The 20164-nt window shown below is 56.3% G+C and overlaps 2 protein-coding genes and 1 long non-coding RNA gene across 5 annotated transcripts; 2 read left to right on the top strand and 1 right to left on the bottom strand.

The window, feature by feature from the left end:
* The first annotated feature begins 500 nt into the window (after positions 1–500).
* Positions 501–6881, top strand: PGLYRP2 (peptidoglycan recognition protein 2). Of its 2 annotated transcripts, XM_027586122.2 has the most exons (6): positions 501–634; positions 1286–1409; positions 2536–3663; positions 4665–4875; positions 5439–5736; positions 6769–6881. In XM_027586122.2, exons 2-6 carry the CDS (start codon positions 1319–1321, stop codon positions 6856–6858), a joined length of 1818 nt encoding a protein of 605 aa, XP_027441923.1. In that variant the 5' UTR covers positions 501–634; positions 1286–1318; the 3' UTR covers positions 6859–6881. The 2 variants fall into 2 exon arrangements, with proteins under 2 accessions (XP_027441923.1, XP_027441922.1); XM_027586121.2 differs by lacking the exon at positions 501–634 and having other exon boundaries at positions 1263–1409.
* A 2650-nt stretch (positions 6882–9531) lies between these two features.
* On the top strand, positions 9532–20152 carry RASAL3 (RAS protein activator like 3). 2 transcript variants are annotated; one of them, XM_027583154.2, is made up of 18 exons: positions 9532–9609; positions 9739–10076; positions 11858–11988; positions 12135–12213; positions 12319–12380; positions 12765–12835; positions 13437–13563; positions 13651–13749; positions 14181–14723; positions 15084–15228; positions 15498–15642; positions 16513–16749; positions 16846–17047; positions 17161–17273; positions 18100–18490; positions 18776–18933; positions 19449–19512; positions 19617–20151. In XM_027583154.2, exons 2-18 carry the CDS (start codon positions 9752–9754, stop codon positions 19755–19757), a joined length of 3033 nt encoding a protein of 1010 aa, XP_027438955.1. In that variant the 5' UTR covers positions 9532–9609; positions 9739–9751; the 3' UTR covers positions 19758–20151. The 2 variants fall into 2 exon arrangements, with proteins under 2 accessions (XP_027438955.1, XP_035582862.1); XM_035726969.1 differs by lacking the exon at positions 9532–9609 and having other exon boundaries at positions 9743–10076; positions 19617–20152.
* On the bottom strand, positions 12620–14750 carry LOC113916601. The gene is made up of 2 exons (XR_003517984.1): positions 14612–14750; positions 12620–12779 (listed from the first exon to the last, which is right to left on the bottom strand). It is a non-coding gene; the product is annotated as an uncharacterized LOC113916601 (long non-coding RNA).
* Positions 20153–20164: the final 12 nt, after the last annotated feature.

The following is a 20164-nucleotide window of genomic DNA, read 5'->3' as shown; positions in this document are numbered from 1 at the left end:
CGATATTTTGTTTATCATGGATTTTTTTGCATTCACTTTGGTCTTTTAAAATATCACATTAAAATATGATTTGATGACAGATTTTCAGCACCACCTTAAATTTTGTACCCTAGGCGAATGCCTCCCTCTCCTCACTCCGTCCTCACACCAGATGGACACACAGTACAGGCAGAGCCCCCCTCCCTTCCCCCCGATCCCAGCCCCAAATCCTTGGAAACTGGGACTCAGAGAGTTCCTTGGAATCCCCTGGGGATTGGCCTCCATTCCCTCCCTCCCTCCCTGAGCACCTTACTCCCTGAGCCCCCACTGTGTGAGGCTGGGTCCCCAAAGAGAGGATACTGTATATCTGTGAAAGCCCCCCCCTGGGGAATCCCAGACCTGGCTCAGCCTGGACATTCCCAGGCCTGCCCAGGGCCCGCCCCATGCTGAGTCCCCAGCCTGGTGGGTCTCCTGGAAACTCCCCAAGCTGGTTTCGGGGTAGGAGGCCCACAGTGAAGCAATTCACACCACAGCCCCAACAACTTGGAGCCCATCCCACCTGATTCCGGAATAAAGGGAAGGCAGGTTCATTTCTGCAGGACTCGGCCACCTGCACTGCGCCGGAAAAGAGGAGGACCCTTCGCTGTCAACCCAGGTGAGCCCAGAAGCCAGCTCCTGGGACAAAGCCAGGGTCCTGAAGGCTCCAGCCCAATCCCTGCTCTCAGCTACCTCTGGTTGCTTGGGACCAGGACCTGGAACTGAGTCAGAGGTGACAGCTCCTGATCCCAGGGGCTGGGAGCAGGCCTCAGCAATCCCCAGCACCTGTACCCATCCTCTGCCTGAACCTGAGGTGCTGACAGAAAAGAAGGCAGGAGGCAGTACCAACCCCAGGCCTCTCCTTCTCTCCCCTCCCCCAGCACAGCCGGTCTTACCAGTTTGGCGGGCACCTGAGAGTCCCCTCTCATGACCAGCTGCAGAACAGTTACAGGAAGGGGATAAGGCTTGCTGGACTGGCCTCAGTCTACCTCTCTTGGGAATGGGCAGAGTTTGCTGGAGTCTAAACTACTTGACCTCCAGGCCCCTCCTGGGACGGGCCTGGCTTGCTGACCCTTGACCTCAGCCTGGGAGGGACAGGATAGAATGGGGGAGCCCCTGAGATCCAGATGACCTTGACCCAGGACACTCTGTCCCCATGCTTCCGCTACCTCCCGCCCACAGCTCCGCAAGGGGCAGTCGTGTCATTCACCTCTGGACTTTGACAGTAGCCAAAGGCACCGCTCAGTCTTCCATGCCTATCCCCTTCCAGTTCTGCCAAAGTCTGCGCCGAGGTCAACTGGATATGTCCCTCAGAAGCCGGAACCCCACAGTGGTGGCCCAGGCTGTCCTCTGGATCCTGCTCAGATTGGTGCTGCGGCTGGAGCCAGGGACAGGTGGGTCAGGAAGCAGAGACCCGGGGCCGGGACCCAGTTCTGTAAGAAGGTACTGCTGCCCCCTCTGTGTCCAGCCCTGTTCAGGGTGAGGCTGGAGACCCCAGGAGGCCCCAGTCTCAAGGAACCTCCAATCTCCAGATGCTCCCCATAGGGTCAGGACAGGAGCTGGGGAAAGGACTTGGGGCCAGGAAAGCAAAAATCAGGAAAGTTTCCTGGAGGAGGGAACATAGATTTAGGACAGGAAGAAGGAAAAAACCTTTTGACTTGATGGAGAAACAGGAAAGGGCATTTTAGGCAAAGAGAGGAACAAAGCTATGGAGGAATCGTAGTGTGGACCGTCTGGAGACGAACCTGGATTCTAGACAGTGTAAGGATTAAAACTTCTTGGGTTCAAATCCTGCCTCTTCCACTTTCTAGCTGTGTGACCCTAGGCAGATGATTCAACCTCTCTGTTCTCATTAGGGTCATTGTGAAGATTAAATGGGTTAAGTTATATAAGTCACCTAGAATGGTGCCTGGCACATAGTAAATGTTTAGTAATTGTTAGCTATCATTCAACGTCCCACCCAGCTCTGAGCCCAGATTTTCTGAGTTCCAAGTTCAGCCACTGACATTTCCCTCACTGGGCACAGGCCCACTCTCTCCTCCCTGGCCATCCTTAGGGATGCCTATCCCTCTAAAATCCCCCAAACTCCAATCTATCAAGAAAAACTGTCCATTTTCCCCTCAAAGCACCTAGGAACTCTTCCCGATTTTTGTCCATCCCACTGCCGCCACCCTGGCTTCGGCCACCTTCATCACTTACCCCCACACTGTCCTTCCTCCCCTACTCTAGCCTCCCCCAAATCTGTTCTCCACATGGTAGCCAAAGGAGCAATCGTAGAATACCAGCCAGGCCATGTCTCTCTCCTGCTCATGAACCTGCCATGGCTCCTCAGTGCTCACTGATCGTCTAAGCTCCTTAACCTGTTATCTGTGCCTCAGTCTCCTCATCCATACAAGGACAGTGGTGGGGGTCACAGCGTTGTCCGATGAAGAGCTGGGGGCACTGAGAAAATGTGGAAGCAGCTGGGGGAGGAACAGAGGGTGCTGGGCCACTGGGCTAATGTTGTTCCTCCTCCTGCAGCCACCCTGCCCCTGCTCATGGACTCTGTCATCCAGGCCCTGGAGGAGCTCGAGCAGAAGGTACCAGCCACCAAGGCCAGCCACACTGCTTCTGTGTGGCTGCTGTTCGCCCAGGACTCTGGCCGCCATGATCTCCTCCGTCACGTCCTGCTGGAGGGGCAGAATCTCAAGGCCACCAAGCTGGATCCCCAGCAACTGAGCCCAGAGCTTCAAGGCCTGACCTTGGACGTGGCCCAACATGGTATCCGGGGCAGGCAGGAATACGGAGTGGTGCTGGCACCCGATGGCTCCACGGTGGCTGTGGAGCCTCTTCTGGCGGGGCTGGAGGCAGGGCTACAAGGGAACAGGGTTGTCAACCTGCCCTTGGACAGCACGGCCACCCCTCTGGATGCTGGAGCCACCTTTCCAGACACTGGAGCCGTGGTTCCAGATGTAAGAGCCACATCCCCAAGAGTCAGGGATGTCCCCCCAGATGGCACCTCTGCAGATGTTGGAGCCATGCCTCCAAATATTAGGGCCACAAATCTGGATGTCAAACCCACCTCTCCAGGTGTTAGACCTGTCTCTCCAGATGTCCCAGTCCCTTCTCCAGATGTCCAAGCCTCCTCGCCAGGTGCCAAAGCCAGGTCCCCGACCACTGTGGACAGCCTCCTGGTGGTCACCCTGGCCAGAGACCTGGGTCTGGCCTTCCTCCAGAGCCCTCAGACCTGGAGCCATTCAGGCCTGGGGACGGAGGGCTGCTGGGACCAGCTCTCTGCTCCCCGGACCTTCACACTCTTAGATTCCACAGCATCGCCAGTCACCATGGCCTTCCTCAATGGGGCCCTGGATGGGGCCCTCCTTGGAGATTATCTAAACCGAACCCCTGAGCCTCGGCCACCTCTCAGCCGCCTCCTGAGCCAATACTATGGAGCCGGGGTGGCTGGAGATTCAGGACTTCGCAGCAACTTCCGACGGCAGAACACAGCAGCTCTGACTTCAGCCCCCACCTTGACGCAGCAGGTATGGGGGGCCCTCATCCTGCTACAGAGGCTGGAGCCAACACACCCTCAGCTGCGGGGCATGAGCCAAGAACAGCTGTTCGAGGTAGCCACCAATGCTGCCAAGGAATTCACTGAGGCCTTCCTGGGTGAGAAGGACCCCCGCCCCCTGTGACCTCCCCCCTCACAGATACACTCTTAGCCTCATGTGGTCAGGGGTATCCAAGACTGGAGGATTCCAGAGGGGGAAATAGGGGCTCAGGCTGGGGAGCCAGGGCAGCTGTACAGGTAAGGAAAGGCTAGATTTGGGTCTTAAAGGATAAATAAAATTTCGGGGCGCCTGGGTGGCTCAGCGTTAAGCGTCTGCCTTCTGCTCAGGTCATGATCCCAGGGTCCTGGGATCGAGTCCCACGTCGGGCTCCCTGCTTGGCGGGAAGCCTGCTCTCCCTCTCCCACTCCCCCTGCTTGTGTTTCTGCTCTTGCTGTCTCTCTCTGTCAAATAAATAAAATCTTTAAAAAAAAAAAAGGATGAATTAAAGTTCATCCCCCCCAAAAAAAGGAGTGGGGGAAGGTAGAGGGCATTCCAGGAGGTGGGCTCAGCACACACAAAGGCACAAAGGTTCAAATGGAAGTTCAGCCAGTTACTCCTGTGCACCTTTAGGGAAGTTGCTTCACTTCTCTGAACCTCACCTTCTTCAGTGGAGCCTGGTAAAATCATTGCTTCTTCTTGGAGGTGCTGGGTGGTTTAAGAAAGATGAAGCAGGGAAAGCAAGTAGCACACAATTAGAGTATGATAAATGGGGGCTGAGATTCCTCTTTTCTCACTGTGGCTGTCCCTCCCTAGAACTCAGAGCAGAGCCAGCTGGAGAGTGTTGCGTCCTGGATTGTAAAGAGCCTTAAATTAAGAGTTAAAATGTTTGGGGTTCATCCTCAAAGTGATGGGAAGCATAGCAGATATTCCAATAGGACTGAGATGCTGTTAAATTTAGTTAAGTTAGATCCCCATGGGGGCCAGTGTAGTGCGAGATGGAAATGTCCTCAGATCTGGAGGGAGGCTGGAGGGATGATCCATATGTGCGCTCTAATGGGGGAGCAGGTGGCAGGCAGAGAAACGCTGGCTGACTCCAGCCCTGGACTCCCTTCTCCACAGGGTGCCCGGCCATCCACCCACGTTGCCGCTGGGGCGCCGCGCCCTATCGGGGTAGCCCCAGCCCGCTACAGCTGCCACTCGGGTTCTTGTATGTGCATCACACCTACGTGCCCGCGCCACCCTGCACGGATTTCGCAAGCTGCGCCGCCGACATGCGCTCTATGCAGCGCTTCCACCAAGATACTCGGGGTTGGGACGACATTGGCTACAGGTAAACTGAACCCGCAGGCTCGCGAACCTTTTAGAGGAGAGTCTGGGTGGGCGTGGCCAGATCCGGGGGGCGTGGCTTGGACCGGAGCCAACAGGGCGAGACGGAGGAGGAGCTTGGAGGTGGGTGGAGCCAAAGTGGCGAGGGGGCGTGGCCTTGACTCGGGTCCCGGCTTTAGCAGTGGGCTTCTTGAGTTTGGGGTAGGAACTAGGAAAGGAGGAAGGACCTGTGTTAAGAGCTGGGTCTGGGACAGAACATCGATGGAATATGACCTAAGACCGAAGAGGTCTCTGAACTGGGCAGGAGCTGTACCTGAGACAGTGTCGAGGGGGCTGGGTAGAAAGGGGAGTGGCCAAGGCTGACGTACAGATCCAGAAAAACGGGATAGTTTCTGCGGTGGCACTTGGGGAGTGGGAAGAGTATGGGCGGGGCAGAGCCAGAGAGACCACGCGGGACGTGGGTCGGAGGTGGCCCTTGGCTCAGGTGCAGAACTGGGGTAGGGGCCCAGATGAAAGGCGGGGCCTCCCTCACGCCGCGTGGCGCCTGCTTCTCCCTCGCGTCTACAGTTTCGTGATCGGCTCAGACGGCTATGTGTACGAGGGCCGCGGCTGGCACTGGGTGGGCGCGCACACGCTCGGCCACAACTCTCGCGGCTTCGGCGTGGCCTTCGTGGGCAACTACACTGCGGAGCTGCCTGCGAAGGCTGCGCTTCAGACCATGCAGGACGTGCTCCCTGGCTGCGCAGTGCGCGCTGGCCTCCTGCGGCCCGACTATGCGCTGCTGGGCCACCGCCAGCTGGTGCGCACTGACTGCCCTGGGGACGCGCTCTTCAACCTGCTGAGCACCTGGCCGCGCTTCGCCGCGGTGAGTACGAGACCCCGCATCTTTCCGCACACGTTCAGAGCGCAGCCCCGACCCCCGTCTACCTGCCCAACCTCGACAGGCGCCTGACTCCTTACTGTAACCCCTAGGCCCACACAACCTCAGCCAGGCTCCTGGTCCCCCTTGCAGTCCATCTATTCAGGCAACCCAGGCCCAGACTTCACTCGTTCTACTTGCAACAGCCCCTACCCACCGTCCTTTGCCCGTACAGCCTCGGCTCAGCCCTGACCCGGCCAGCTTGTCCTTTACCCAGCGCCGACAGAGTAAAGGACTTTTACCCAGTCCTTTACTCTGCCCTCCCAACCAAAGCATGGACCCCGACCCTACAGCAGCCCTTCTGCCTACACAGCCTCACCCAGACTAGCCAAACATGGCCTCACTCCTGTCTCCTACCCAAAGGGCCCTCTGTCCACACAACACTAACTCAGCCTGTGACCCTCTACAGAAACCCCTTTGCCTGTGCAACCTCTGTCTAGCCCCTACCCCTGTGCTGCAGTCCTCTGCCCAATCTCAGCCCTGAGGATGCTTGCTCAGCCCCAGCCTCCCTGACCCCTGATGACAGCTCTTATGGTGGAGCAATCTATGTCCAGCCAGCACAAACTTGGCCTGATGATCCCACCCAGCCCCTGACCCCGATTACGAAAACATCTCTATATTCAAACCTGCACAATCTCATGTTACCTGCACACTGGCCAGCAGTCAGCATTGTACCCACCCCCTCACTTTGGGCCCCCGTCCTCTTCCCTTTCCATGACAGGGGCAGACCCCCACTCCCCAAGCCTCACACTCCCCTGTCCTTTTTTTTTTTTTAAGATTTTATTTATTTATTTGACAGAGAGAGAGAGAGAGAGCACAAGCAGGGGGAACAGTAGAGGGAGAGGGAGAAGCAGGTTGCCCATTGAGCAGGGAGCCCGATGCATGGCTCGATCCCAGAACCCTGGGATCATGATCTGAGCTGAAGGCAGATGCTTAACCGACTGAGCCACCCAGGCGCCCCTGCCCTGTCTTTTCTAGAACGTGAAACCAAGAACAGCCAGGAGGGCCTCCAGGAGATCCAAAAGGGAGCCACCTCCAATAATTGTGCCAGCCACAGGCCTCCAATAAAGAGACAGTGGAAAGAGAGCCTGTATCTATGCATCATCTGTGTTTGCACACGTTGTCTTTTTCTTTTTTAAATTTATTTATTTGAGAGAGAGAACAAGTAGAGGGGAGGGACAGAGGAAGAGGGAGAAGCAGACTCCCCACTGAGTAGGGAGCCTGATGCGGGACTCGATTCCCAGGACCCTGGGATCATGACCTGAGCCAAAGCCGGACATGTAACCTACTGAGCCACCCAGGTGCCCTGCACAAGTTGTCTTAATTTGTGTTTGCCCAGAAGCAGACCGGAGACAAGAATTTCAGTGCAAGTAGTTTGTTTGGGAGGTGAAGGTTCTTCCAGGTCATATCAGTTGGGGAATGAGGAAGAGAGGTAGGGAAGAGAAGGCAGCCAAGAAAGGGTACTTTATCAAGTAAGTTGGCACTCTGGGGACATGGAGCTCAATCCCACTGGGGACCTCTAGGGGACAGTGTAAGACACACACCTCAGAGTCATACTGATCCGAGGGAGCTGGGGTATTGATCCTCCAACCCTCATCGTCATTGGTTAAGGGCTGATCTCAGGGAGGTATTAATTCTCTGGCACTTTTGGGTTGCTTTTTTTTTTTTTTTTTAAGAACTAGTGACATGGGCCGATGTAAAGGTCTAAGGACTTGGATCTGATTCTCTTTTTTTTAAGATTTTATTTATTTATTTGAGAGAGAGAGAATGAGACAGAGAGCATGAGAGGGAAGAGGGTCAGAGGGAGAAGCAGACTCCCTGCTGAGCAGGGAGCCCGATGTGGGACTCGATTCCAGGACTCCAGGATCATGACCTGAGCCGAAGGCAGTCACTCAACCAACTGAGCCACCCAGGTGCCCTTGGGTTGCTTATTGTATGGGGAAAGTGGACTCCATCGTCAGAGAAAGACCTCCAGCAAAAATGCAGGGAGGTGGGAATGGATCAGTATTCAGTGAAGTGGGAAAGGCTCAGGGATACATCGGAACATGGGGAAACTCTGTATGTGTGTGCTGTGAATGGATTGAGTGCAGTATGAAAGAGGTGGGCATATCTAAGGTGTGTCCATCTGTGTGAACATGTCCAGCTCCAGAAAAAGGGTCTTTGGCCCTCATGGAAGATCATACTCCTTGGGACAGGTTATAGAATTTGTAAGGCACAGGGCAAAATGAAAATGCAGGGCCCCTTGTTCAAAAAGCAGGAACTTCAAGACAGCAACAGCAAAGCATTAAATCAAATGCAGTGCGGTGCCCTTCTAAGCATGGGGGTCCTGGATGACTGCCCAGGCCACATGCCCATGAAAGTGGTCCTACCCACCCTATCCTGTGAATTCTGGTCATCCTTGCCTTTGCACAAACTGTTCCTTCTATCTGGCATGCTCATCCCATGGTCCTCTCCTTATGCTTTGGGCCACAAGTGTCACCTCTTCAGGGAGGTCCTCCTGGATTTTTCCACTTGTGCTCAGCCTCTACTGCAGTCTATTTTCTTCCAAGTCTTCCTCACCAGCTAGAAATGTCCTGCATTGATGTTCAGGATCTGTTTCCCTCACTGGACTCTGAGCTTCAGGAGGGCAAGAACCAAGTTTGTTTAGTTCCCTGTGGCTTCTCTAGCACCTAGTACATAGTAGGCACTCGAGAAACATTTATTGAGTAAACAAAGCTCCTATTATGAACCTTCTGGAGCTAATATTATCATCTTGTTGTACAAATAAGGAAACCGAGGCTCAGAGAGAGGAAGTGACTTGCCTGAGGTCACACAGTGAGAGAAGGACCAGCTGGCTCTGGAACCCACTCCAGGGCCAGGATTCGAGTGAATCTCGTGCTGACTCATTCACTTCTTAGAACAGCATTTGCCCACCTCTTTTTACAAGTAAACACTTACTGAGGTACAACAGAGATAGAGGAAGACACAGGAAAGTGCACTGAACTGTATAGCTCAATAAATTTTCACAACAGAACACACCCTTGTAATCAGCACCCACCCAGTTCAAGAAACGGGACATGTTAAATTTGTTATGTGACTTTCACCACCATTAGGGGAAAAAAAAAAAAGAGATCAATTCCGAGAAACTTCCCTCATGTTCCCCTACCTCCTTCTTCCAAAGGAACCTAACATCCTGATTTGTTCCACACAGTTTTGCCTCCTTTGCCACTTTATATAAAAGGGACCACGTGGTATTGACTCTTCGCTGTTTGTGATTCATACAAGTTCAGTCATCCAGTGGTTTACTCATTTTGTTGCTACATGGTATTCCACTGTGGAAGAGATCACAACTGACCCATTCCACAGTACATGGACACTTGGGTTGCCTTCAGTTTGGGGCTATTACAAAGAGCGCTAGTGGGCATGTGTATTGGGTGTATACCTAGCACTGTAATCGCGGGGCCAGAGGTGAGGTGGATGGGCAACGTTAGGAGATCATGTCAGTTTTCCAACTTAGGTGAATTGCTCTACACTCTGACCAGCCCTGGAGGAGAGCTCCAGGTGCCCTGTATTCTCACCAGCACTTGGTCAGTCTGGACACATTCTGCAGAGACGGCATCTGAGGCTCAGAGAGCAGCATTGCTGCCTCCCGGTCAATGAGAGATTCTGGGTCCTGCTCTGTCACCTCCTCTGCCTCCCGCATCCTGCCCCCACTGTGCCCTCCCAGCCTGGCTGTGGGGTGGGGTGGGACAGACAGGGTCACGTGGAGTTGCGTTCAGCAGGAGGAAGCCAGGCAGTGTGAAGACGGCTGCTGATTTTGGGGCTGGTCGGGAAATCAAGGTAAGGGAGGGAGTGCATGGTGGCCACTGAGGGGGTTCCTGGGGGTGGAGCTGTGAGTGGGGAGGGGGCCAAGATGAGGACAGCATGTGGGAACACACTGGGTAGAACTGTCACCTTCTTGTCCCTCAGGAGAACCCCCGCCATGGACCCACCATCACCGTGCAAGGCCTCCCAAACCCAGCCTGCAGCAGCTTCATCCCTGCTAACCTCCTACCGTTGGCACACAGGGGGCGATGGGGAGAAAGTCGCTGGAGGGTCCCGCTGGGGCCGACTTGCTGGCTGGGGGAGGGCGCTAAGCCACCAGGAGCCCGGGGTCAGCAGCCAGCCGGCCTCTCGCTCGCTGTTCCGTCGTGTCCTCTCTGTGCCCCCCAAGGAGTCACGCACAAGTCGCCTGCGGCTATCCAAGACCCTCTGGGGAAGGCATAAGAGCCCGCCGCTGGAGCCAGGACCAGAGCCGGAGGCCCCAGGTACATGGTTCCCCTACCCGGGCTGGGAGGCCGGATGCTTGGGTTTTGTCTGCCTCCGGAGCATCAGCCTACAGACACAGGAAGTTGTGGGGAGTGCAAAAGCCCAACAGGAAGTGGCTGGGGCCCAGCTGCCCTCTTCCCTCTTCCCCCTCACACAGGGACTGGGGGTAGGGGGAGTGGCCAGGGGCCTGTGGGCTGGGGGTCCACCCTGGGGAAGGGAGAGGGAAGAGACTGTGGGTGGTACTGTTCAGATGCCAAATGGCTCTTGGCCCCAGTGGGTCTCTCCTCATATCCAATAGCCCAGGCTCATTCTCTCCTGCCTGGATATCCACCTCAGCCCTCTGGCCTCCATATCTTCAGTTTCTTCACTTCTTTGAACCTCAGCTTCTCCATCAGTTAAATGGGGATCGTAATCCCTACCTTGAAGCATATATTATTTCATTCGCTCATATTCATTCATTCATTCATTCATTCATTCATTCATTCATTCAAACAGAGGTCTGTTGAGCATTTACGACATGCCAGGCCTTGATTTAAGCACTAAGGACAAAGCAGTAAATAAAACAGATGGAATTGCCTGCCCCGTGTAGCTCACAGTGTAGTGGGTATGACAGACAATAAACAAGTAAACCAAAAACAACCGATGGGCTGTTCCACAGAGGGATCTAGGAGAGTAAGAGATGCCATGAAGACTGTAGTTCAGGAATGCAGCACTAGCCCAGGGCCCAGCATGTTTTAAGTGATCTATTAACAAGTGGAGTATTTACTCCCCTGATGGGAAAACAATAGGACAGACAGGGGATCTGGGAGGGTTGATTCAGCCTATCTATTCCAAGAACCTCATTTCTCACTGTTCATATTCCCATTTTGCAGAGGCATCCCTTTAACTCCCTTCAGGGTGTCAGGTATTGCCCACTCCATAAGATCCAGAGAGAGAGTTCTCCAAGAAGCAGGACTGCTCCTCCCCTGCTCAAACACCTCCCATGGTTCCCCATTACCCCCCAGGATAAAACCTCCAGTTCTCTAACTGGCACCCAAGATTCTCTACCTGTCTCATCCTAGATCTTCTCCCTCTAGCCTCTGAGCCCTCTGGGCCCTTCTTGCTTTCCCTGGGCCTTGCCATCTCTGAGCCTTTGCCCAAGCTGTTCCTGCCCTTGTCCCCTCCATCTCCGTCAAAATCCAACCTGCTGTTCAAGACCCAGTGCAAACTTACCATCTCTGGAGGCTTTCCCTCTCCCACTGCACCACCACCTCTCCCTACCCTGATCTTTTTTCTATTCCCTTCTCAAATTTTGAATGCTTTCCACCTTAGATTAGTTATTTATGTAAGGAACCAAGGATGCTGTCTTGTTTAACCTCTTGGACCTACCTACCTACTGTCTTGGTTAAGAGAAGAATGCTTGTGTCTGAAACCTGGCTCAACCACTCACAAGCTGTATGACCCTGGGCAAGTCCCTCAACCTCTCTGGTTTTCAGTTTCCTCCTTGGCAAAATGGGGGTGATAAAAGCCCTTGAATGGCTTTTGAAGGATTAAATGAGAGAAGGTGGAGTAGTAAACACAGTACAGGGCACATGTGTCCACTACCCATGGCCTGTGGGGACAAGGACAAGAGGGGTGGAAACTTGTCCAACAACAGCCTGACTTGGCTGCTGGGTGGGCTGGGGTTGAGGCGAGAGGAGACACCTGGGAAGGAACGCCCGATGAGCCTCTCTGAATGGAGAGGGTCCTCTGAGGGAGAGGAAAGGACTCCCAGGTCCCCAGCACCTACTCCTCTGCGCAGAGCCTGAGCCAGAGCCAGAGACCCCTGCCCCACAGATCCCTGAGGCCCCCACACCTGACGTACCTATCTGGAACATTGGGGCCTTCACCCTGCTCGATGGGAAGCTGGTGCTGCTTGGGGGTGAGGAGGAGGTGAGAAGGGGCACAGGGGCGAGGGGAGGGAAAGAGGGTGGGAAGGAGACAGAAGAGTGGGGGGGAGGATAATGGAAAGTGTCTGCCTCTCCTTCCGTCTGCCTGCCTGCCTCCCCTTTATGACTACCCACTCTTATGGACAACAGGGTCCTCGCCGGCCCCGGGTGGGGAGCGCTAGCTCTGAGGGCAGCCTCCAGGTAGCCATGGGGAGCCTCAGGGATCCAGGTAAGTTTCAGAGGTGCGGAGGGCTGGGGCATTTGGTAGCATGTCAAGGTGGGGCAGATTCAAGATGATCCCATCCCCCAACCTTCCACCCCTGATCACCTACAGATCGGATCCCCGGAAAGACTGAGCCAGAGGCTGCTGGCCCCAACCAGGTCCACAACGTTCGGGTGAGCCATCCAGTGGGAGGTGGAGGGGAGAGCAAAGACTCCCAGACCCTCAGAGATGAAAGGGGACTCTTACTGGGTGATCTTGGGCAGGTCACTTTTTTGGCCTCAGTGTCCCTATCAGTCAAATGGAGCTAATGAGAGAACCCCCCCCCCCGGGGCTGTTTATGAGAAGTCAATAGAGAAAGCATAGGATTGGTGCTTTAGAAAAGAAAAAAAAAAAAAGGGAAAAAAAACCCCAGAATGTTGGTTGCCTTTATTATTACTGCTAAAACAGCCTGAGGTTGTGGTCCCCCCAAACCAGCAGACGACCCAGGTCACCCTGGGGCAAAAGAAGTTGAGGAGGGAGAACAGGGTTCTGTCCCACGGATATCGTTCTTCCCACAGGGATTGCTCAAGCGGCTGAAAGAGAAGAAAAAGGCCAGGTCGGAGCTCGGAGCCAGTGCCTGCCGGGATGGGTAAGAGTCTCTGAGGGGCAGAAGGGGCTGGAATTCAACATTGCCCCCTCCACCCCCACCTGCCTATCATTCCCACCTTCACCAAATACCTCCCGTGGCCCCCTCTCTGTCCTGCCCCAGAGCAATGCTGGAGCCACCCCTCGGCTGAAGGGTGGGGGCAGAGTCTAACACACTAACTCTAAATCAGGAACTAAGTCAACGCCCTGGGCTGGGAATGTCAGCGAAGGGACCACTGAGCTGCGATCTGAAGGATGGATGGGTAGTTCACCAGGCCAAGAGGGACAGGAAAAGCATTCCAGGCTAGGAAACAGGGAGTACAAAGGCCAGATGCCAGATGAAGTGACAAAAACAAGGCCAGGATGACTGGAGTTCAGAGAAAGGGACTAAGTGGAGGGAAATGTGGTCAAAAGGTGACAAGGACTGTACTATATAAGGTAACACAGGTCACCATAAGGAGTTGAGTTTTTATCCTGAAAGCGATGGGTTCAAGTCCAATTTAGGTTCAAGTTCATCCTGGCCTCCCTCCACCCTTCAGGCTCTAGGGGGTGGGTTGGTGCGGAGGAAGGAAGAATGACCACTTGTTCAACCGCCCCCTCCCCAGACCCCCCAGTGCTCTGGGATCTCGGGAATCGCTGGCCACGCTTTCCGAGCTAGACCTGGGTGCTGAGCGGGATGTGAGGGTCTGGCCATTGCACTCCAGCCTCCTGGAGGAGCCCCACTGCTTCCAGGTAAATGCAGAGAACTCTCCACCTCACCCCGGCCCTTTGGTTCTACCCTTGGCCTCAACCGCACCCTTGGATGCCCATCTCCAACAGGTAACGTGGACGGGCGGGAGCCGCTGCTTCTCTTGTCGCTCCGCCGCTGAGAGAGACCGCTGGATCGAGGACCTTCGCCGCCACTTCCAGCCCAGCCAGGTCAGTACAGCGGATAAGTTGGACGTGTAGGCCCCGCCCACAGCCCGGGCCCCGCCCTTTCCCCCAACCCAAACCCCCGCCCGCGCCCTAACCCTGCCTCTTAGACACACCTGCCCGCTAACACCTTTGCAACCACTACGAGACCCTCCTCAGTTTCCGTCTATTACCAGCCCCTGGTAAAACAACCCGGTCCCAGACGTTCAATCTGGGACCTATTTGCACCCAAAGCCCCGCCTACCAGGCAAAGGCCAAGTGCCCATCCCACGGCTACTCCTCCGTACCCTGGAGCCCAGAAAAGCTAGAGGGCTTTCGCAGAACCACCTTGAGACCGCCGTGGCCCCTGTCTTCCCCCAAGGGCCCAGCGATCTCCCTGGGGGCACGGTGCCCCACGTCGAGCACCGACGCCTCCCCCAACCCACTCCGGTCCGCAGGACAACTTGGAGCGGGAAGAGACGTGGTTGAGCGTGTGGGTGCACGAGGCAAAGGGACTGCCCCGAGCGGCGACGGGGTCCGCAGGCGTGCGCGCCGAGCTGTGGCTGGACGGCGCTCTCCTGGCGCGCACAGCGCCGCGGGCTGGCCCGGGCCCGCTCTTCTGGGCCGAGCGCTTCCACTTCGAGGCGCTGCCGCTGGCGCGTCGCCTGTCGTTGCGGCTGCGCGGAGCTGGCCCGGGGGGAGCGGCGCTGGGCCGCGTGGCACTGGCACTGGAAGAGCTGGGCGTCCCCCGCGCGCTCGCCGCGGGCCTGGAGCGCTGGTTCCCGCTGCTCGGGGCGCCAGCAGGCGCGGCGCTGCGGGCGCGGATCCGGGCGCGGCGCCTGCGCGTGCTGCCGTCCGAGCGCTACAAGGAGCTGGCGGAGTTCCTCACCTTCCACTACGCGCGCCTCTGCGGGGCGCTGGAGTCCGCGCTGTCTGCCCAGGCCAAGGAGGAGCTGGCGGCTGCCATGGTGCGAGTGCTGCAGGCCACCGGCCGGGCGCAGGTGCGGCGCTGCGACTTGGCGGACCCGAGTGACCAGAGGCTACCCGATCGAGCGCTCCGGGGAGCAGTGGGGGTGGGAGGGAGGCACCTGTGGCTCAGGACCGCGGCGGCACAGATGAGGGGCGGGGCACCATGAGGGGCGGGGCCTGAGCTTCAGCTGCGAGGGGCGGGGCCTGAACTGAGCCTCTAAGCTGAAAGATTTAAATTTCTGCTGTGAGGGCTGGAGGATCCGACCTTGTGAGCCCTAGTAGTGAAGACCCTAGCAGCTAGGAGGGTCCGGGCGTGTCCCAGGTGTGAGTGATTGGCCAAGTCCCCTGGCTCAGTCCGCTCCCCCGCGCAACGTGAACCCCACTGTCCCCAGGCACTGGTGACAGACCTGGGCACCGCAGAGCTGGCACGCAGTGGAGGCCGTGAGGCGCTGCTATTCCGGGAAAACACATTGGCCACCAAGGCCATTGATGAGTACATGAAGCTGGTGGCACAGGATTACCTCCAAGAGACTCTGGGTGAGCCAGAGGGTGGATGTCAGAGGCCATCTAGGCGGGCTAGGAAACCCCCCACCCGGGGTGGGGGGTAAGATCTGGGAGATCCTAGGTAACCTGGATGCTGGTAGTGGGTAGTACCTTTGGGGATGCTGGAATCCTGGAGGCAACTGGGGGCTCCCCCAGAGATGTTCGGTGTCTCCGGAGGAAGGTGGAGACAGAGTTGGAGGCTGAGTGTGGTGGGTTCTTGTGGTCACCGCCCCGGCCTCTTGTCTGGCTGTGCTGAACTGCAGGGCAGGTCGTCCAGCGTCTCTGTGCCTCCAGTGAGGACTGTGAGGTGGACCCCAGTAAGTGCCCGGCCCCAGAGCTGCCGCAGCACCAGACCAGACTGCGAAACAGTTGTGAGGAAGTCTTCCAAAACATCATCCACTCCTACAAGTGAGAATCAGGGCCCCAGCACCTGAACCTAGCCCTACTTCTCAGCCACTGTGCTAATAGCCCTGACCCCCAATCGGGGTTGCCAAATAAAAACAGGATGCCCAGTTAAATGGGATGCATGCAACATTTGGGACATACTTATACTAAAAAATTATTCATTTTTATCTGAAATTCAAGTTTAACTGTTTGTCCTGAAGTTTTGTTTGCTAAGTCTGGTAACCCATTCCCCATATCAGGTCAACTTGGGGTTACTGACCCCAAGGAACCTGGGACCCAATTCCTTGTCCTCTAACTACAGGGGAGCCCATACCCTAAGTCCATGCTAGCTGACCCCAGTTAACATAGGACCTCAATAAAGACCTCTGATTCCAGGTGATACTAAAACTCCCAATCCCATGACCCTTGATCTTAAATGACCCTGTACCCCAAATTCCATGCAACTGATCACAAGAAACCTGGGATTCCAATTCCTTAAACGTTGACCCTAGGTTAACCTATATGTCCAGTCCCACATCACTTGGAACATCAATACCATAATTTCTGAACCTAGGTGACTCTGTAAACTCAAGCCCATCCTACCTCATCTTATATAATCTGGCACCCCAATCTAATGTTCCTTTATAGCTACCTCCCAAGCTCGTGGACTGTACCCCCATGTGAACCTGTATCCCCACCTCCCAGATTACTGACTCCAGAGGTCACCACAATAACTACCCCATAAATCCTGACCCCAAGCATTATTATCCCCAATGTCTCCAATCCTGGAACCCATAGTGCCGGTGATTCTTGACTTCTGACCTTAGGACCTTGACATGAATATGACCTTTATGTCCATACCCCCCCCTTTGACCATTGCCTCTTCTGCCCCAGCTGGTTTCCAGCAGAGCTGGGCACCGTGTTCTCAGGCTGGAGAGAAGCATGCAAGGCACGTGGCTCTGAGGCACTGGGCCCCCGACTGGTGTGTGCCTCTCTCTTCTTACGGCTCCTGTGTCCTGCCATCCTGGCACCCAGCCTCTTTGGTCTTGCACCAGAGCACCCTGCACCTGGCCCAGCCCGCACCCTCACACTGATCGCCAAGGTCATCCAGAACCTTGCCAACAGTGCCCCGTAGGTGCTGGGAGGCTGGGGGATGGGAGGGGTGCATGCCAGGGCAGTGGGGTGGCAGATGCCTGGTCTGACCCACCCAGTCCGACTTTTGCCCAGGTTTGGTGAGAAGGAGGCCTACATGGGCTTCATGAATAGCTTTCTGGAGGATCATGGACCAGCCATGAAACACTTCCTGGACCAAGTGGCCATGGTGGATGTGGATGCAGCACCCAGTGGCTACCAGGGCAGCAGTGACTTAGCCCTCCAGCTGGCGGTCCTGCACGCCCAGCTCTGTACCATCTTTGCTGAACTTGACCAGGTATGGCCAGAGCACAGAGCCCAGAGCCCAGGGTGTGGGGTAGGGAGGCAAGAGGGCAGGGAGCCTATGGTCCTAGACAGCTTGTTTACCATCCTCCCTACATGCCTCATCAGGCAACCCGTGACAGCCTGGAACCGCTGCCCACCATCCTGCGAGCCATTGAGGAAGGCCGGCCTGTACCTGTGACTGTGCCGATGCGGCTCCCACCACCCCCAGTTCACTCCAGGTAACCAGCCTGCCTCAGGTCTGGCCCAGTTCTGATGGGTGAGAGCAGGGGCAGGACCAAAGGCAAGCACAGGGTCAGACCGGGGCCAGAGGTGAAGATAAGATCACATCAAGGGTCAGGAATAGCAGTCGCCTTGGGATTCACTGTCGGAAACTGTTGCATAAGGGTAAGAGGCTGGAGACGGGGTCGTCCAAGGGGTCAGAGAGAGGTTCACAGTATGGTCAGAAGGCAGGTACTGGATCAGATTGGAGTCCAAGGTGGGGATAGGTCATTTCAGAGGTCAGGGAGAGGTCACTTTTGGGGTCAGAGAAAGTGACATTGTGGTCAGTGATGAGGGTCAGGTTTCAGCGAGAGGTTGTGGATGGAGTCAAATCAGGGTCAGATATTAAGATGCACCATCAAGGGTCAGGGACAGGTTCATATGGTAGGCAGAGGTCAGGCCCATGGCCAAATGGGGTCAAGGGTTATAGGTAAAGTCATATGATCGGAGATCAGGGACCATGGTCTGTGAGGAGGCAGAGACAGCATCAGCTTAAGGTCAGAGGTCAGGGACGAAGGAGGGGTCAGACAGGGAAGGAAGAGGGTATCCCTGTGAGCAGAGGTCAAGCCCAGGGTCAGATTGGAATCAAAGGTTACACAGATTGTCGTGTCAAGGGTCATAGAGAAGACTGTATCGTCAGAAGTCCAGGGTCAGAGATCCAAATGTGATTCCATCAGTGACAAAGTCACATAGAACTAAAAGATCAGAGGTGGAGTCATTTCTGGTCAGAGGTAGGTTTGGAGGTCAGCTCAGGGGCTGATCTGAGCTCTCCCATTCCACCTCCAGCTTCTCTGCAGGGGACAAGCCAGGCTTCGTGGCTCCCCGGGATCTCCCCAAGCACACCCCTCTCATCTCCAAGAGCCAGTCTCTACGCAGCGTTCACGGCGCAGGGAGCTGGGCGCGACCGCCGCCAGACCAAGAGCGGCCCCCGCGGCAGTCCCGGCCCGTGCAGCGCACGCAGAGCGTCCCGGCTGGCCGCCCCGCTCGTCGCCGCCCCTCTGCAGGGCCCCGGCCACGACCCAAAAGCTCGCTCCGCACGGGGCCCGCTCCCCGAGGCCGGCCCTGGACCGGGGCCTCAGCATCGTTGCCTCGGAAGCCGTCGGTGCCGTGGCAGCGCCAGCTGGACCAGCCGCGGGACAAAGACCAGGCTCCGGGCGCGCACCGACCCGTGGGCAAGGTGAGGTCCAGCTCAGGTCTGCACACCGGGGGGCGGCAATGACGGGACTGGAAAGACAGAAAGCCAGGCAGGTCTGGGTTCAAATGCCGAGCTCGCTGCGCTGTGTGACCCCGGGCCTAGTGCAAACCTCTCCGAGCCTCAGTTTGCTCCTCTGTAAAACGGGAGCGAGGTTTCCTAACGGGGCAGGGCAGTGAGGTGGCAGAGTGCAGCGGACAAGGTCAGGGTTTTTCGGGGAGAAGAAGGGGCGGGACGACGGGTCAGGTTACAGGTGCTCCCTCCCCACAGTTGGCAGAGCTGCAGTGTGAGGTGGCCGCCCTGCGCGAGGAACAGAAGGCTCTGTCCGGCCTCGTGGAGTCTCTGGGCACCCACCTCCGGGCCTTGACGGAGAAGCAAGAGCAGCTTCAGGGTCAGCTGCAAGACCTGGACTCCAGGCTCCGTGAAGGGTGAGCCCCGCCTCCTCCATTAGCTCTGCCTCTGGGTGAGCCCGCTGTAATGAGATCTGCCCCACTTTCATTCGGGCCTCGCAATGACACCCAAATCACTCCCGGCAGGCCACGCCCCTTCCAGTCCCGCCCCAACACCCCTGTTTCGCCCCGCCCCTTGGTCAGCTCCACCCACCCCAGGTTGCTGGCGAGTCCTACCTTCCAGGCCCCACTCCTCAATCAGGCCCTCCCAAACAGGTTGGTCCCGCGTCTCTCAGACTGGGCACACCGTCCCTGTCACCACCTCACCCAGGACTGTCCAAGCCCCAACCTCAAGAGTTGGTTGGTCCTTTCATCCCAGCTATTCAAGGCTCTGATTCCGCCCGGGCTTCAACTTTATCTAGGCCCCGCCCCCTAGCGTGGATAAACCCCGCCTCCACGCCAAGCCCCGCCCCCGAACTCCTGGCTGTCCAACCAGGAGCTGGAGGGGAGTTTCTCAGCCTCTGACCCTCCCCTCTTGCCCCTGATCCCCGCAGGACTCCGCAGTCGGATCCGGGGCGTGGTGCTCCAAGCAGTGAGGATCACAGGCTTAAAAGTCTGGTGAGACCCCTGCCGTAGCCCTGGGGAAGATCTGGGCGGTGAGGGAACCGGGGTTGGGGTGCAATCCTCCCCTGGCTCCGAGCCCATTGCCACTGCCTCTCCAGGAGTGCCGCCTGGCTGAGATGGAGAGTACTCAGGCCCAGCTGAGGAATGTGGTCCAGACCCTGCAGCTTCCCAGAACGTCGGGATCCCGGAACCAGCCCCTACCCCTCAACTCACCCTGCCTCAACGGAGATACCACTTGAACTGCCCACCCTGTCCCACGTAGTCTGGGAGCAGATACCGTCTTAAAGACCTGTCCGACCCCTGCCTCAGCCCTACGTGGCCTACAGTGGGGAGTGGAGCCCTAAGCCAACCGGTCTGGCACTGTGAGGTTACCCAGTAAAATTTTGATTTCAGTAAAATGGATGGCCTTTTTTTGCCCCTAAGTGTGGCCAATCAGAAAGCATCCCCCTCCCACCATTCAAGTCTCCCAATTTCTCTCCTAATTGGAGTTCTCATGGGAGGGACAATATAAGGAGAGTCTCACCAGCTGTGTGACCTTAGACCTTTACTCTCTTAGTTCCTCAATTTCCTCATCTGTAAAACGAATCTAAAGTTTTTTACACAGTAGAAGACCCATTGTTTAAGGTGTTCAATAAAAGGAATTTGT

This window comes from Zalophus californianus, chromosome 1 (assembly GCF_009762305.2).
Source record: "Zalophus californianus isolate mZalCal1 chromosome 1, mZalCal1.pri.v2, whole genome shotgun sequence".
Lineage (NCBI taxonomy): Eukaryota > Metazoa > Chordata > Mammalia > Carnivora > Otariidae > Zalophus > Zalophus californianus.
The sequence above is the reverse complement of the archived record's forward strand: the minus strand, read 5'-3'. Positions and strand labels throughout refer to the sequence as shown.